At 51.9% G+C, this 15585-nt stretch overlaps 1 protein-coding gene across 1 annotated transcript in view; it reads left to right on the top strand.

Moving 5' to 3' along the window:
• The window catches only part of LOC144487568 (insulin-like growth factor 1 receptor), a gene marked incomplete at its 3' end in the record, with an annotated part of 75274 nt that overhangs the window by 55080 nt on the left and 4609 nt on the right, over nt 1-15585 (top strand). The window contains exon 3 of the mRNA XM_078205651.1: nt 4434-4532. Within this exon, the coding sequence (XP_078061777.1) occupies nt 4434-4532 (99 nt within the window). The remainder of the gene's footprint in view (nt 1-4433; nt 4533-15585) is intronic.

The raw sequence follows: 15585 nt of genomic DNA, 5'->3' as shown, positions 1-15585 counted from the left end.
AGTGCTGCTGCCTCACAGCGCCAGGGGCCCAGGTTCGATTCCCGGCTTGGGTCACTGTCTGTGTGGAGTCTGCACATTCTCCCCGTGTCAGCGTGGGTTTCCTCCGGGTGTTCTGGTTTCCCCCCACAGTCCGAAAGGCGTGCTGGTTAGATGCATTGGCCGTGCTAAATTCTCCCTCAGTATACCCGAACAGGCGCCAGAATGTGGCGACTAGGGGATTTTCACAGTAACTTCATTGCGGTGTTAATGTAAGCCTAATGTAATGTAATCTAAGCCTAAATAAATAAAATAACCTTTTAGGAGCTCCCAGTATTATAACTAAAAGCCAGGTACACAAAGAGAAGCTTTGCTGTCGCTGTGGGTAATATTTCTGCGATCTCTGAGAGTTAATACGGCCACGGGGTTCCCTCGGGTGTCCTCACGGACCCCTGATGTCCCCGGAACCCTGGTAATTAAACCCCGTGCTGTAACGTATTGCTGCGAGTTCAGTGGCGTTGGAGGAGGGGGGGGGGGGGGTGCGGTGGACCAAGACTAATGTCACTCGGAACATTTTGTACAGGATAATTTATTCATAGAAATCATAGAAACCCTACAGTACAGAAGGAGGCCATTCGGCCCATCGAGTCTGCACCGACCACAATCCCACCCAGGCCCTACCCCCATATATTTTTACCCACTAATCCCTTCTAACCTACACATCTCAGGACACTAAGGGGCAATTTTAGCATGGCCAATCAACCTAACCCGCACATCTTTGGACTGTGGGAGGAAACCGGAGCACCCGGAGGAAACCCACGCAGACACGAGGAAAATGTGCAAACTCCACACAGACAGTGACCCGAGCCGGGAATCGAACCCGGGACCCTGGAGCTGTGAAGCAGCAGTGCTAACCACTGTGCTACCGTGCCGTAATAATAGTATTATTACTATTCAGGGTCTGGTTATTTATTTCACCACCATCATCCGTTGTGACGTGCGACGTGTTCGCTTCATTCTGCTGCTTATTGTGAGGAAGAGGTTTGATGCCAGTGGAAACCATTTGCCTAGATACACAAGATTACGCAGGCTCATAGAGTTCCCGCCTCACCGTTTGACCAAACACCCACCCGGGGTACATAGTGGGATAACTGTTCCACCTGCCTGCTGAAACCATTGGCTCCATCGTCACCAGTTCTCTCCGTTCCTTTTCAGTTTTTCATAAGATTTTGGGGAGGCGATGGCCTGGTGGTATTATCGCGAGAATATTAATCCGGAAACTCAAACCTGGGTTCGAATCCCGCCACCGCAGATGGTGGAATTTGAATTCTCTTATTAAAAAAATATATCAGGAATTCAGAATCTACTGATGACCATGAAGCCATTGTCGGAAAAACCCATCTGGTTCACTGATTCCTTTAGGGAAGGAAATCTGCCGTCCTTACCTGGTCTGGCCTACATGTGACTCCAGAGCCACAGCAATGTGGTTGACTCTCAACTGCCCTCCAAGGGCAACGAGGGATGGGCAATAAATGCTGGCCCAGCCAGCGACACCCATGTCACATCAATGAGTAGAAAAAAGATTGATGGTGAACTGAGTGGTGTCTCTCCAAGTGATCATTCTTTGTGCACTGTCAGAGGAGGCAGATTCTTTGACTGTGGCGGGCATCGCAGCCCCAATCTGATCCACCCCGTCAGAGAGCAGACTCGTAGCAGTCCAGCCCCTCTGTGCCTGTGGCTAGCTCTTTGTTACAGCTCACTGCGTAATGCTGCACAATTGTCCCTCCCGGTACTCATCCGATTCCCTCCGGGGGTTGTAGGTTAGTGAGTGGGACCCCCCCCCCACCCCTGACGGATCAGCGAATCTCCCAGCAGGGGTCACACGTGGGGTGTTGGTGCGGGGTCTGGCTGAGGCACTCGTTCAGAGGTTCTCGTTAAACTAGAACAGAAAGCGTGCTGCGATGTCCACTGTGACGGTGAAAAGCAGCCAACAGGCTGTACCTGATGTGGAGATGCCGGCGTTGGACTGGGGTAAACACAGTAAGAAGTTTAACAACACCAGGTTAAAGTCCAACAGGTTTATTTGGTAGCAAAAGCCACTAGCTTTCGGAGCCTTAAGCTGCTCCTTCAGGTGAGTGGGAATTCACACTCATCTAACTCCACCTGACGAAGGGGCAACGCTCTGAAAGCTAGTGGCATTTGCTACCAAATAAACCTGTTGGACTTTAACCCGGTGTTGTTGAACTTCTTACTGTGGTTACCCCAGTCCAACGCCGGCATCTCCACACAGTGTTTGATGGGGGACAGTGTAGAGGGAGATAGGCAGACAGAAAACAAATTGTGGTTGAAGAATGTGGATAATAATGAGGAGTAAGTTGACATTGAAGGAAAGAGGAAGATAATTTGGTCTTACGGTGCAGAGAGATGCTGTTTGTGATAGAAAGGTTTGGGCTACATCTGACGCAAGGATCCTACTCAAACTGAGAGTATATTACTGTAAGGTACTGGTTCACAAATTCCTTGGCAATGGCGTCGGGCGGATCGTAGAGGAGCGAACATCGGGTCTGACAGAATGATAGTTAAACAATGGCACGGTCAGCACCGAGGGCGGGTGGGTGGGTGCAGGAGGGGAGAAACGGAACGCGTTTTATTTCCGAAAGTGGATTTGTGGGTGCGTTTGACTTGATATCTTTCAAAACAAAAATTAATGGGAGGAGGGGAGGTGGGTGGAATTACAAAGTACCGCGAGTAATTGGCAGAACAATTGACAGATGGAGCTCGTGGGATGGGAGAGGGGGAGGGAGGAAAGTGTGTGGGGGAGGGATTTTGGTTGGGATGGGGGGGTTTGTGGGGGGGCGAGGAACAAAATATTAGAACCAGCAATCAGACGGCTGGAAGGAAACTTGGTCTTTTGTGATTGCAGTTTGTGAGGGAGCCACTTTGATGTTGTGGGGGGGCCAGTGGTTTTTGTCGGGTAAGGATCAGTCATCGAGAGGGAATTGGAACCCCTCTCATCGCCGTTGATGGGAACTGATGTCATTGCAAAGCCAGCTGCCTCTCAGTTGCACACCCCTCCTGATCCTGCGCGCAGCCTGACCCTGGTGTGTTTTATTTTTAAACTTGTCCTTCCCCCCCCTCGCAACTCCCCTCCCCGCTGGGTTCCCCGTCCCTGGGGTCCAGTGGACCAAGCCTGTCCGTCCTGAACACCCCTTAGACACAGTTCAGAGCACCCGGCTCCTACTCTCCCCAGTGACTATCGGGATTGAGCTCAGGTCACTGAGTGTTTGCACTTTAATTCGCTATCTCAGCATTGCCCAATTTCCAGTTAAACCCTCGCCCTTCCACGTCATGCCAAACATCACATGGCACCTTGTCAGAGGCCAGGTGAGTTATCTTAGTGTCCTGGCTAACATTTATCTCCGAAACAAGCAGCACTCGAGACACCTTAATCCGATGTTTATCAGTGTGCTGTACAGAAATTCACTGCTGCGTTTCCTGTGTTTGAAACCGTGGCTATCTTTCGAAAGGTATTTCATTGGCTGTAAAACACTTTGACCTTTCCAGAGGTCGTAAAGGGCGCTATATAAATGCAAAACTTTTTAGTGACCCTAGGAGAGTGTAGAGGCAGCTTTACTCTGTATCTAACCCTGTGCTGTACCTGTCCTGGGAGTGTTTGATGGGGACAGTGTAGAGGGAGCTTTACTCTGTATCTAACCCCGTGCTGTCCCTGTCCTGGGAGTGTTTGATGGGGACAGTGTAGAGGCAGCTTTACTCTGTATCTAACCCTGTGCTGTACCTGTCCTGGGAGTGTTTGATGGGGACAGTGTAGAGGGAGCTTTACTCTGTATCTAACCCTGTGCTGTACCTGTCCTGGGAGTGTTTGATGGGGGGACAGTGTTTGATGGGGGGACAGTGTTTGATGGGGGGACAGTGTTTGATGGGGGGACAGTGTTTGATGGGGGGACAGTGTTTGATGGGGGGACAGTGTTTGATGGGGGGACAGTGTTTGATGGGGGGACAGTGTTTGATGGGGGGACAGTGTAGAGGGAGCTTTACTGAGTTTGAATATTTTGTTCTGAACCTGAACGGTGAAATAGAAAGTTTGGGAAATGAATGGAACTTTTTTTGGCCTCACTGCCCCCTGGTGGGGAAGTGCCTCAGCTCACCTGAGAGTTGGGTCTGAAATCCAGAGCTCGATTCGAGAGTGGCGGGGGACAGGAAGGAGAGATGACAAGTTTGTCAACATCTGGGAGCCAGGGTTGCAGCTGCTGCATTTGCACAGAGCAGCGCTGGGATGCACACGCGATGGGGTCCTGACTATTTAAAGGGGGTGGGGGGAGGGGGGTTGCAAATGCAGTCCAGATGAATGTTCCCCTGTTGTAGGAGCTGAATGAAGCACCCAGTCTAATCCCCTGCTCCATGTTGGAAGGAGCCTGTGCTCTCCCGGTTGATTGCAGATCCTCGGGGCTTCGCCGAAGGTTTTGCCGTCTGGAATGCGATGGTGGAAGTAGCCACTGGTCTCCTGTCGCTGTATGAAGCAGGCAGCAGCGTGCATGGCAAGATCCCACAGCAAGCAATGACCTGCTCTTTGTTGGGGCGATTGTCAATGTTGTCCAAAACAGCCTAGAAACTGCCCCCCTTGAAATGGTGTCTCGGGATTCCACACGTCCATCCTGAGGGGGCAGACAGGATCTGGGTTTGACAGCTGACCCAACAGTGCTGTCCCATGCCGCCCCCCCCCCCCCTCCAAGGGGCGGCACGGAGGAGGCACAGTGGTTAGCACTGCTGCCTCTCAGCGCCAGGGAGCCGGGTTCGATTCCGGACACGGGTCACTGTGCGGAGTTTGCACGTTCTCCCCGTGTCTGCGTGGGTTTCATCCGGGTGCTCCGGTTTCCTCCCGCAGTCCAAAGATGTGCGGGTTCGATGGATTGGCCATGCTAACTTGCCCCTTAGTGTCAGGGGATTAGCAGGTGAATATGTGGGGTTACGGGACTGGGGCCTGGGTGGGATTGTGGTTGGTGCAGGCTCGATGGGCTGAATGGCCTCCTTCTGCACTGTAAGGATTCTATAAACTGAGTGTATCGGGAGGAATGTCTGTTTGGGGCTTGTTTGGATTCAGTGAGAAAGCAAAGAGCATGTTTAAAACAGGAGGAAAAACGATTCTCTCGCCCGAGTGAAGTGATAAAGGACAATATTTGGGCAGAGGGTTTGGTTCAGGCAGAGGAACTGGTTTAAAATGGAGGGTTCAGTTTGAACTGTAGTGAAGAAAGTTGTGTGTGTGTCAGTTCTGCGGCAGAGCCCATTAAAGTCCAGGAAAGGAAGAAGATGACCCTTAAATTGGGATTATAATGATTCCCCAGAAGTGAATTCCTGATGGATTAGTCACCGCTCCGTGTAGCGGATGGATAAACCACAGGAATCGGTTGTCGCGGCCTACGGACAGGCTTTATCATCCAGATGGAATGTGTGAGAGTGCTGCTCCCTGGGCATGTTTTCACAGGGCCCTCTGCTCCTTTGACTTGTCGGCCTGTGAGAATGCAAACAGCCAGGGCCTGTTCTGGGAGGAGGGAGTCGGGGCTGAATGCTTTCACCTGTTCTTCTGTTTCCCCCTCCTTGCCATTCCAACGCAGGGAGTCACAACTGTCCCCGGGGTATGGCCCAACCCGGGTACTCCCCCCACCCCCACCCCTCCACACAGGAGATTCAGACAGGGGCGGTGGGTGTTGGAGGGGGGAAGGAATGTGGGGGTGCTGCTTTTCCAGGGGACAGTTCAAAGTTCTTGCGTCAATCTCATTTAAAAAAAAAAATGTTTTAATTGTGTTCCAAAGCTTGAAGGGGGACGGGGCATTTGGAGGGGGGGGGGGGGTGTGGAATGGGCTGGTTGCGAGGGGCAGGGGGATTGGGGGAAAGGGCGGGTGGAGGAATGGGGGGCAGGGGGAACGGCAGGGGCAAGGAGAATGGGGGTGCAGGGGGTGGTGGAATGGGCTAATGGGGAGGAGGAATGGGGGGGCAGGGGGAACGTTGGGGGGACCTGAGGTTTAAATCTTGAACGTTGCATTGAGCTCTGCTTACTAAGGGGCGGGGGGAAACACTAGTGATGCTACAATTCATAGAACCCCTACAGTGCAGAAGGAGGCTGTTCGGCCCATCGAGTCTGCACCGACTCTCTGACAGAGCATCTTACCCAGATTCTCTGCCCCATCCAATCCCCGTAACCCCACACGTTTCGCATGGCCAATCCCCCTAACCTGCACATGTTTGGACAATTAAGGGGCCATTTAACATGGCCAATCCCCCTAACCTGCACATCTTTGGACTGTGGGAGGAAACCGGAGCACCCGGAGGAAACCCACGCAGAAACGGGGAGAGCGTGCAAACTCCACACAGACGGTGACCCGAGGCCGGAATCGAACCCGGGTCCCGGGCGCTGAGAGGCAACAGTGCTAACCACTGTGCCACCCTGTCTCCAATCGGTGATAGCTGCCATGTAGGTGGATCAGTGTGCCCTCTCTGTTTCACCCTCCCCTATGCTGTGGCAACTGCAACAAGAGTTTGGTCCTGCATCCTTTGTGGCTCTTGACAGAGTTTCAGGTGAGCTTGCTGCCTCCTTCGCGCTTGTGAAGTTGTGTTGTGATGGCTTCAGTCTGCCTGGCTGGCAGGGTGGGGTGGGGTCTCGGGAGAATTCCTGGGGAGGGGGTGTGTTCATTATAGCTCCTGTTCGGGAGCCGCCATCGGCACCTTGAGGCGCACGACAAAGGAATCTTCTGAACCTGGCCAGGCTGCCGCACCGTTTGGAACTGGTCACTGGGCAATACTGAAATAGGGACCTCGGGCGCCCTCCCTGGGACACTGTGATCTTCAATTCACGCCCCTGCCACTTTCACATCCATTGGGGGTCACATTCCAATGTCTCCTCCAGAGACTTTGCAGAGTCCCTGCAGAACTGCACAGCAGCCTTCTCCCGTCGGGAGGGGGATGGAGGGGTCTGGGGTCACGCACCAGCCAAGAACAGCTTCTTCCCTGCAGCCATCAGACTTTTGAGTGGACCTACCTCGCACTAAGTTGATCTTTCTCTACACCCTAGCTATGACTGTAACACTACATTCTGCAGTCTCTCCTTTCCTTCTCTGTGAACGGTATGCTTTGTCTGTATAGCGCGCAAGAAACAATACTTTTCACTGTATCCCAATACATGTGACAATAATAAATCAAATCAAATCAAATCCTGAATTTATCAGCTCCAATCCCAGAGAGGAAAGGGGGATGATGTCTTGAATCGTCTGACTCGCACTAAGAGTGAGATGAAACAGACAAGAAATTAATTGTAAGTTATGGAAATGACTCTCAAACATTGGAAAGAGCCCTCACCAGACATGGCGCAGTGTGGGGGACAGTGGATAAACTTAGTCAGTCTCGGGTCTGTGCTGTTGCTTATAGAACCAGAGGATCCCCACAGTGCAGAAACAGACCCATTCGGCCCATCGAGTCTGCACCAGCTCCATGTCAAAGAACATCTTCCCCAGGGCCAGCCCTATCCCCATAACCTAGTGCATTCACCATGGCCAATCCACCCAACCCACTCATCTTTCAACACTGAAGGGCAATTTAGCACGGCCAATGCACCCTAACCAGTGAGTCTTTTGGACTGTGGGAGGAAACCGGAGCACCCAGAGGAAACCCACGCAGAGACGGGGAGAACGTGCAGACTCCGCAGAGACAGTGACCCAAGCCGGGAATCGAACCCGGGTCCCTGGTGCTGTGAGGCAGCAGTGCTAACCACTGTGCCACCCTATGGGTGAGTTCCGAGGTGAATGGGCCACCTCTGGTGCAGACAGTTAAAGGGATTCTCTCCCCCGTTGTCTACAGTACTTGCTGCTTCCTTCACCCTGACCCCTCCATCACCCCAATTAATTGAAGGTCCTCTTTGAATTCCGATAGGATGTGGAATTTATTTCTCCTATTTCCCTTGTTTTCAGAACCCACCTCTCCGTGTGCGCATGTATGCGTGTGCACGCAGTGTGTACGCATGTGCCTTTGTGTAAACATGTGTGCGCGCAGTGTGTGTACATACATGCCTTTGTGTGTGTGTGTGTGCACAGTGTGTACGTGCATGTGTGTATACACGTGTGGGTGCAGTGTGTACGTACATGCGTGGGTATGTGTGCATGCAATGTGTATACATGTGTGTGTGCAGCACGTATACGTATGCACGCGTGAGGTGTACATGTGTGCGCGCAATGTACATGTGTATATGTGTGTGCGCAGTATGCGTGCCATGTGTACTGCGTGTTTAAGCGTGTATATATGTGTGGCAGTAAGTCCACACAGCTTCCTGCAGACATGGGTAGGGTCCAGCTGCCATTGAGGACAGCCCCCCTGCTCTTTATTTAGGAAAGCTCTTTGCCACTGGCCTGGCAGGGACACAGCTCCCTGCAGCAACTGCACAGGGCTTTGTGCTATCTGTTTAAAGTTGAGCTTGCTGTGAGGTCTCCCACATCCTCCCTCCCATCCCCTGGCGTTGCACAGGGTGGTGAATCACACCGTCTTCAAAGTAACAGGAGCTGTGCGTCTGGACTGGTCGTGTTAGTATATTCCGTGGCGGAGCCCCGATTCCAGGAAGCGTGATCCAAGCTGCCTTTCATGTTTGTGTTTGGAGGGCACTGCCTGCTACGAGCAGCTTTAACACGCGGTGTCAGAAACCTGGCTGCACGGTGCGATACCAGAGTTAGGCCCAGGCTCACAGCCTTCTCCCCAGCCAGCAGCGAGTGTGGTGGGCTGCACAGTGTGATACTGAGGGTCAGGGTTCCGTTCAGACACACAGCCTGTTCCCCGCTCACACAGACTTAGCCCAGCAGCACCGTGTTGCTGTGGGTTTGCAGTTATCTCCGATTCTGTAAATTGGAGCTTCTTTAGAATCATAGAATCACTACAGTTAAGTTTAAAGTTTATTTATTAGTGTCGCAAGTAGGCTTACATTAACACAGCAATGAAGTTACTGTGAAAATCCCCTAGTCGCCACACTCCGGCACCTGTTCGGGTAACACTGAGGGAGAATTTAGCACGGCCGATGCACCTTAACCAGCACGTCTTTGGGACTGTGGGAGGAAACCGGAGCACCCGGAGGAAACCCACGCAGACACGGGGAGAACGTGTAGACTCCACACAGACAGTGACCCAAGCCGGGAATCGAACCCGGGTCCCTGGCGCTGTGAGGCAGCAGTGCTAACCACTGTGCCAGCGCTCTGTAGTGGAACCAGAGAGAGAACATGGCTAAACCCCCGCACATTGCGAACAGAACATTTCTCCTGAATGAATCTGCTGCAACAGAACCTGGACTCTCCTGATTTACTGGGGCATTAACCCCAGAATCACAACGCTCATTGTCTTGTGAGAACTTTTATGACTGGCAGCTTCTAGGATTCCCTGAAAGTTATGGAACAACACCCAGCAGTACCACTTAGAGATTTTTGCCCTTCCTGACTTTGGGTACACCTGGCGAGGGGCATCCCAAGCTGTTTTCTTTCTTTCAGCCCCCCTAGTGCCTTGGGATTCACTTTTGTGTGAAATTATTGATGTGTTATTGAGTAATTCAGGTCAGTGTGTTCCCTGTGGCTGGAGGGTCCGTGACCAGAGGGGGAGACGGGGAAGGTAACTGGCAAGAGGAGGGGAAATGAGTGACTTTTATTTTAAACAGTCGAGTTGTTGGAAGGCACTGTCCGAAAGGGCAGTGGGGACCCATTCAGTGGCAACTCTCAAAAATGATGTGGAGATGCCGGCGTTGGACTGAGGTGGGCGCAGTAAGATGTTGGACTGAGGTGGGCGCAGTAAGATGTTGGACTGAGGTGGGCACAGTAAGATGTTGGACTGAGGCGGGCACAGTAAGATGTTGGACTGAGGTGGGCACAGTAAGATGTTGGACTGAGGTGGGCACAGTAAGATGTTGGACTGGGGTGGGCACAGTAAGATGTTGGACTGAGGTGGGCGCAGTAAGATGTTGGACTGAGGTGGGCGCAGTAAGATGTTGGACTGGGGTGGGCACAGTAAGATGTTGGACTGAGGTGGGCACAGTAAGATGTTGGACTGAGGTGGGCACAGTAAGATGTTGGACTGAGGTGGGCGCAGTAAGATGTTGGACTGAGGTGGGCGCAGTAAGATGTTGGACTGAGGTGGGCACAGTAAGATGTTGGACTGAGGTGGGCGCAGTAAGATGTTGGACTGGGGTGGGCACAGTAAGATGTTGGACTGAGGTGGGCGCAGTAAGATGTTGGACTGAGGTGGGCACAGTAAGATGTTGGACTGAGGTGGGCGCAGTAAGATGTTGGACTGAGGTGGGCACAGTAAGATGTTGGACTGAGGTGGGCACAGTAAGATGTTGGACTGAGGTGGGCACAGTAAGATGTTGGACTGAGGTGGGCGCAGTAAGATGTTGGACTGGGGTGGGCGCAGTAAGATGTTGGACTGGGGTGGGCACAGTAAGATGTTGGACTGAGGTGGGCACAGTAAGATGTTGGACTGGGGTGGGCGCAGTAAGATGTTGGACTGAGGTGGGCACAGTAAGATGTTGGACTGAGGTGGGCACAGTAAGATGTTGGACTGAGGTGGGCGCAGTAAGATGTTGGACTGAGGTGGGCGCAGTAAGAAGCCTCACAACACCAGGTTAAAGGCTTATTTGGTGACATGAGCTTTCGGAGCGCTGCTCCTTCCTCAGGTGAGTGGAGAGTTGGGTTCACAAACACGGCAGATATAGACAGAGACACAATTGCAAGATAATGGTTGGAATGCAAGTCTTTACAGGTAATCAAGTCTTTACAGATACAGTGTGCGTGGAGAGGGAGATACTGACAGGTTAAAGAGGTGTGAATTGTCTCAAGCCAGGACAGTTAGGAGGATTTTGCAAGCCCGGGCCAAATGGTGGGGGTTACAGATAGTGTGACATGAATCCAAGATCCTCTCAAAAAGGCAGAGTTATAGAGTGGCGAATGGTGAAACAGCCTTGAGGGGCTGAATGGCCTGCAGAGAAATTGTATACGTAGTTGGTGTGTTAGTATCAAGTTCGCACTTTATTGTTTTAGCTTGGTTTGATTTGATTTATTATTGTCACATGTATTAGTATACAGTGAAAAGTATTGTTTCTTGCGCGCTATACAGACAAAGCATACCGTTCATAGAGAAGGAAGGGAGACCCTGCAGAATGTAGCGTTACAGTCATAGCTAGGGTGTAGAGAAAGATCAACTTAATGCGAGGTAGGTCCATTCAAAAGTCTGATGGCAGCAGGGAAGAAGCTGTTCTCGAGTCGGTTGGTACGTGACCTCAGACTTTTGTATTGCAGGGGTGAGGTGCCCAGGGCAGGTATTGAATGGCCACATGTTAACTAAGATTCACACCTTCAGGGGCAGGAGACGGGGACGTCTGGAGGGGAATCGAGAAAGTAAATGTTTGAGTGCAGTTACAGCCCAACACAGATGGGCTGTGACTGCAGCCCATCTGTGATGGGCTGTAGCAGTGCTAACCACTGTGCTACCGTGCCACTTATGGGCGGCACGGTAGCACAGTGGTTAGCATTGCTGCTTCACAGCTCCGGGGACCTGGGTTCGAATCCCGGCTCGGGTTGCTGTCTGTGTGCAGTTTGCACATTCTCCCTGTGTCTGCGTGGATTTCCTCCGGGTGCTCCGGTTTCCTCCCGCAGTCCAAAGATGTGTGGGCTAGATTGATTGGCCATTCTAAATTGCCCCTTAGTGTTTCGGGATGCATAGGTTAGAGGGGTTAGTGGGTAAATATGAAGGGATATGTGGATAGGGCCTGGGTGGGATTGTGGTTGGTGCAGACTCAATGGGCCGAATGGCCTCTTTCTGCACTGTAGGATTCTATGAATGGGCCGGGGAGCTTTCAGCAAGGGACATGAGAGAGCAGTACGATCCTCAGGGAGTTCGCTGGAGTGGGGTGAATGAAACTGGGTGTCAGTACACTTGATCCTCTCGCTCTGCAGGGCTCTCTCAACATCTCTCATCAAATTCCCCAGAAACCGCTCCGAGAATTCCCGTGAATCATACTTTCCAATTATTCAGGGAGGTTAAGCCCCCCTCACTGCGATACTGCTGTGGTTCCCAGGGCAACACCCAGTGAGAGGTTTCCACATTCCAGCGTTCCTCTGCAGGGACTGGGGTGAACGGACCCTGGCTTGCTTCCCCCTCCCCAGGCACTGTTACATAGAGTCAGAGGTTTCCAGCATGTGAACAGGCCCTTCAGCCCAACCTGTCCATGCCGACCCTTTTTTTTAAACCCCTAAGCTAGTACCAATTGCCCGCATTTGGCCCGTATCCCTCTATACCCATCTTACCCATGTAACTGTCTAAATGCTTTTTAAAAGACAAAATTGTACCCGCCTCTACTACTACCTCTGGCAGCTTGTTCCAGACACTCACCATCCACTGTGTGAAAAAATTGCCCCTTTGGACACTTTTGTATCTCTCCCCTCTCACCTTAAACCTACGCCCTCTAGTTTTAGACTCCCCTACCTTTGGGAAAAGATATTGACTATCTAGCTGATCTGTGCCCCTCATTATTTTATAGACCTCTATAAGATCACCCCTCAGCCTCCTACGCTCCAGAGAAAAAAGTCCCCGTCTATCCAGCCTCTCCTTATAACTCAAACCATCAAGTCCCGGTAGCATCTGGTAAATCTTTTCTGCACTCTTTCTAGTTTAATAATATCCTTTCTATAATAGGGTGACCAGAACTGTACACAGTATTCCAAGTGTGGCCTTACCAATGTCTTGTACAACTTCAACAAGACGTCCCAACTCCTGTATTCAATGTTTTGATGTGGAGATGCCGGCGTTGGACTGGGGTAAACACAGTAAGAGTTTTAACAACACCAGGTTAAAGTCCAACAGGTTTATTTGGTAGCAAATGCCATTAGCTTTCGGAGCGCTGCTCCTTCGTCAGATGGAGTGGATATTTTGAGAGCAGATTGAGAGAGAAGGTTTGAGAGCAGATATCCACTCCATCTGACGAAGGAGCAGCGCTCCGAAAGCTAATGGCATTTGCTACCAAATAAACTGTTGGACTTTAACCTGGTGTTGTTAAAACTCTTTCAATGTTTTGACCAGTGAAATTAGGGGGGTTAGGGGCTCTCCCTGAAGATCTACGTTGGTGAGTTTTGAAAGGACCCATCTTCATTCTGGGGGGTGAGGGGCTCTGTAGGTTCTGTCCTGAGCCGTCTGGCTGGCTAAATGCCCCCCCCCACCCCCCCCCTTCCCATCCCCGACTGCTTCGTCACGAGGCTTGGCGCCACCTGGTTCAAAGGTCACACCGTGGCATGTTGCGGGTGATGGAGCTCGCCTCGTTCCCACCAGCTGCCACTCTGATTTCCAAAGGCTGCTGTCTCCCGGGGAACGCCGTGTCTTCCCAAGTCTGGATCTTCATCAGGAACACTGTCGGATCTTGCTCGGCGTCTCACTCCATTTCCACGGCAGCCAGCTTCCCGGGGGATTGCTGTGCTCTAGCCGGGTGTATTGCTGCAATGTGTGTTAGCAGCTGATAAATCTCTCCCGGTGTCGCTGTGTGGCTCGCTCGGGGCTGTTGTCATCACACTGAGCGATTCTAGCTGCTCTGGAGGGCGCATGTCGAAGGCGGCAGTGGCAGCACCTCGCGTGCGATCACTATTCCTCATTCGGGACTGACCACGGGAGTGTCCACGGGATGGTGGGTCTCCACGGGGATCACTGCAATCCAGTCGCGACGCTGCTCTTCCTCCACGCTAACACCGACTGGCGAGGAGTAACTGGATGGGAATCAGGGATGGAAGCCTCTAACCAATTCTCTTGCTGCTCCCCCCCCTTCCCCCCCTTCCCCAAGAATGGAGCCACAGTGGCACAGTGATTAGCACTGATGCCTCACAGCGCCAGGGGCCCGGGTTCGATCCCAGGCTCGGATCGCTGTCTATGTGGAGTTTGCACGTTCTCCCCGTGTCTGCGTGGGTTTCCTCCGGGTTCCTCCCACACTCCAAAGATGTGCGGGTTAGGTGGATTGGCCATGCTAAGTTCTCTCTATGTACCCAAACAGGCGCCGGAGTGTGGTGACTAGGGGATTTTCACAGTAACTTCATTGCGGTGTTAATGTAAGCCTTACTTGTGACTAATAAATAAACTTTAACCAAGAAGTCCTAATGCCCCTGAGCTGTAAGCAAAGTGTAACAGTGTGTGTGTGGTGCACACATTACCTCCCCCTCCACCCACCCGACTCCCGGGGGACACCGAGCCCCATCCACACGCGCCACCCCCTATCCCAAACCCCCTCAAGAAGGCAGCTGGTTCCTAATGTGTCCCAGAGATTCCACGTTTTTATTTTGGGAGTGAACTTTCTCCATATCGCCATCCCCACTCAGTAGCAGCAGTGTGTGCTATCTACAAGATGCATTGTAGCAACTCACCAAAGATCCTTAGACAGCACCTTCCAAACCCACCACCACTTCCATCTAGAAGGACAAGGGCAGCAGATACGTGGGAACACCACCACCTGCAAGTTCCCCTCCAAGCCACTCACCATCCTGACTTGGAAATATATCGGCCGTTCCTTCACAGTCACTGGGTCAAAATCCTGGAATTCCCTCCCTAGCGGCATTGTGGGCCAACCCACAGAACATGGACTGCAGCGATTCAAGAAGGCAGCTCACCACCACCTTCCCCATGCAAGACTTCTTGAGAAAGTGAGAGGGCATGGGATCCAAGGGGCTGTTGCCTTGTGGATCCAGAACTGGCTTGCCTGCAGAAGGCAGAGAGTGGCTGTGGAGGGGTCTTTCTCTGCATGGAGGTCAGTGACCAGTGGAGTGCCCCAGGGATCTGTTCTGGGACCCTTGCTGTTTGTCATTTTCATAAATGACCTGGATGAGGAAGTGGAGGGATGGGTTGGTAAGTTTGCTGACGACACCAAGGTAGGTGGTGTTGTGGATAGTTTGGAGGGATGTCAGAAGTTGCAGCGAGACATAGATAGAATGCAAGACTGGGCGGAGAAGTGGCAGATGGACTTCAACCCGGATAAGTGTGTAGTGATCCATTTTGGCAGATCCAATGGGATGAAGCAGCAGTATAATATGAAGGGTACCATTCTTAGCAGTGTAGAGGATCAGAAGGACCTTGGGGTCCGGGTCCATAGGACTCTTAAATCGGCCTCGCAGGTGGAGGATGCGGTCAAGAAGGCGTACGGCGTACTAGCCTTCATTAATCGAGGGATTGAGTTTAGGAGTCGGGAGATAATGCTGCAGCTTTATAGGACCCTGGTTAGACCCCACTTGGAGTACTGCGCGCAGTTCTGGTCATCTCATTACAGGAAAGATGTTGAAGCCATTGAAAGGGTGCAGAGGAGATTTACAAGGATGTTGCCTGGATTGGGGGGCATGCCTTATGAGGATAGGTTGAGGGAGCTTGGTCTCTTCTCCCTGGAGAGACGAAGGATGAGAGGTGACCTGATAGAGGTTTACAAGATGTTGAGAGGTCTGGATAGGGTAGACTCTCAGAGGCTATTTCCAAGGGCTGAAATGGTTGCTACGAGAGGACACAGGTTTAAGGTGCTGGGGGGTATGTACAGAGGAGATGTCAGGGGTAAGTTTT

The sequence above is a fragment of the Mustelus asterias genome, unplaced genomic scaffold, assembly GCF_964213995.1.
Source record: "Mustelus asterias unplaced genomic scaffold, sMusAst1.hap1.1 HAP1_SCAFFOLD_883, whole genome shotgun sequence".
Taxonomy (NCBI): Eukaryota; Metazoa; Chordata; class Chondrichthyes; order Carcharhiniformes; family Triakidae; genus Mustelus; species Mustelus asterias.
Note: the sequence above shows the minus strand (reverse complement) of the source record. Positions and strands in the feature narration are given on the sequence as shown.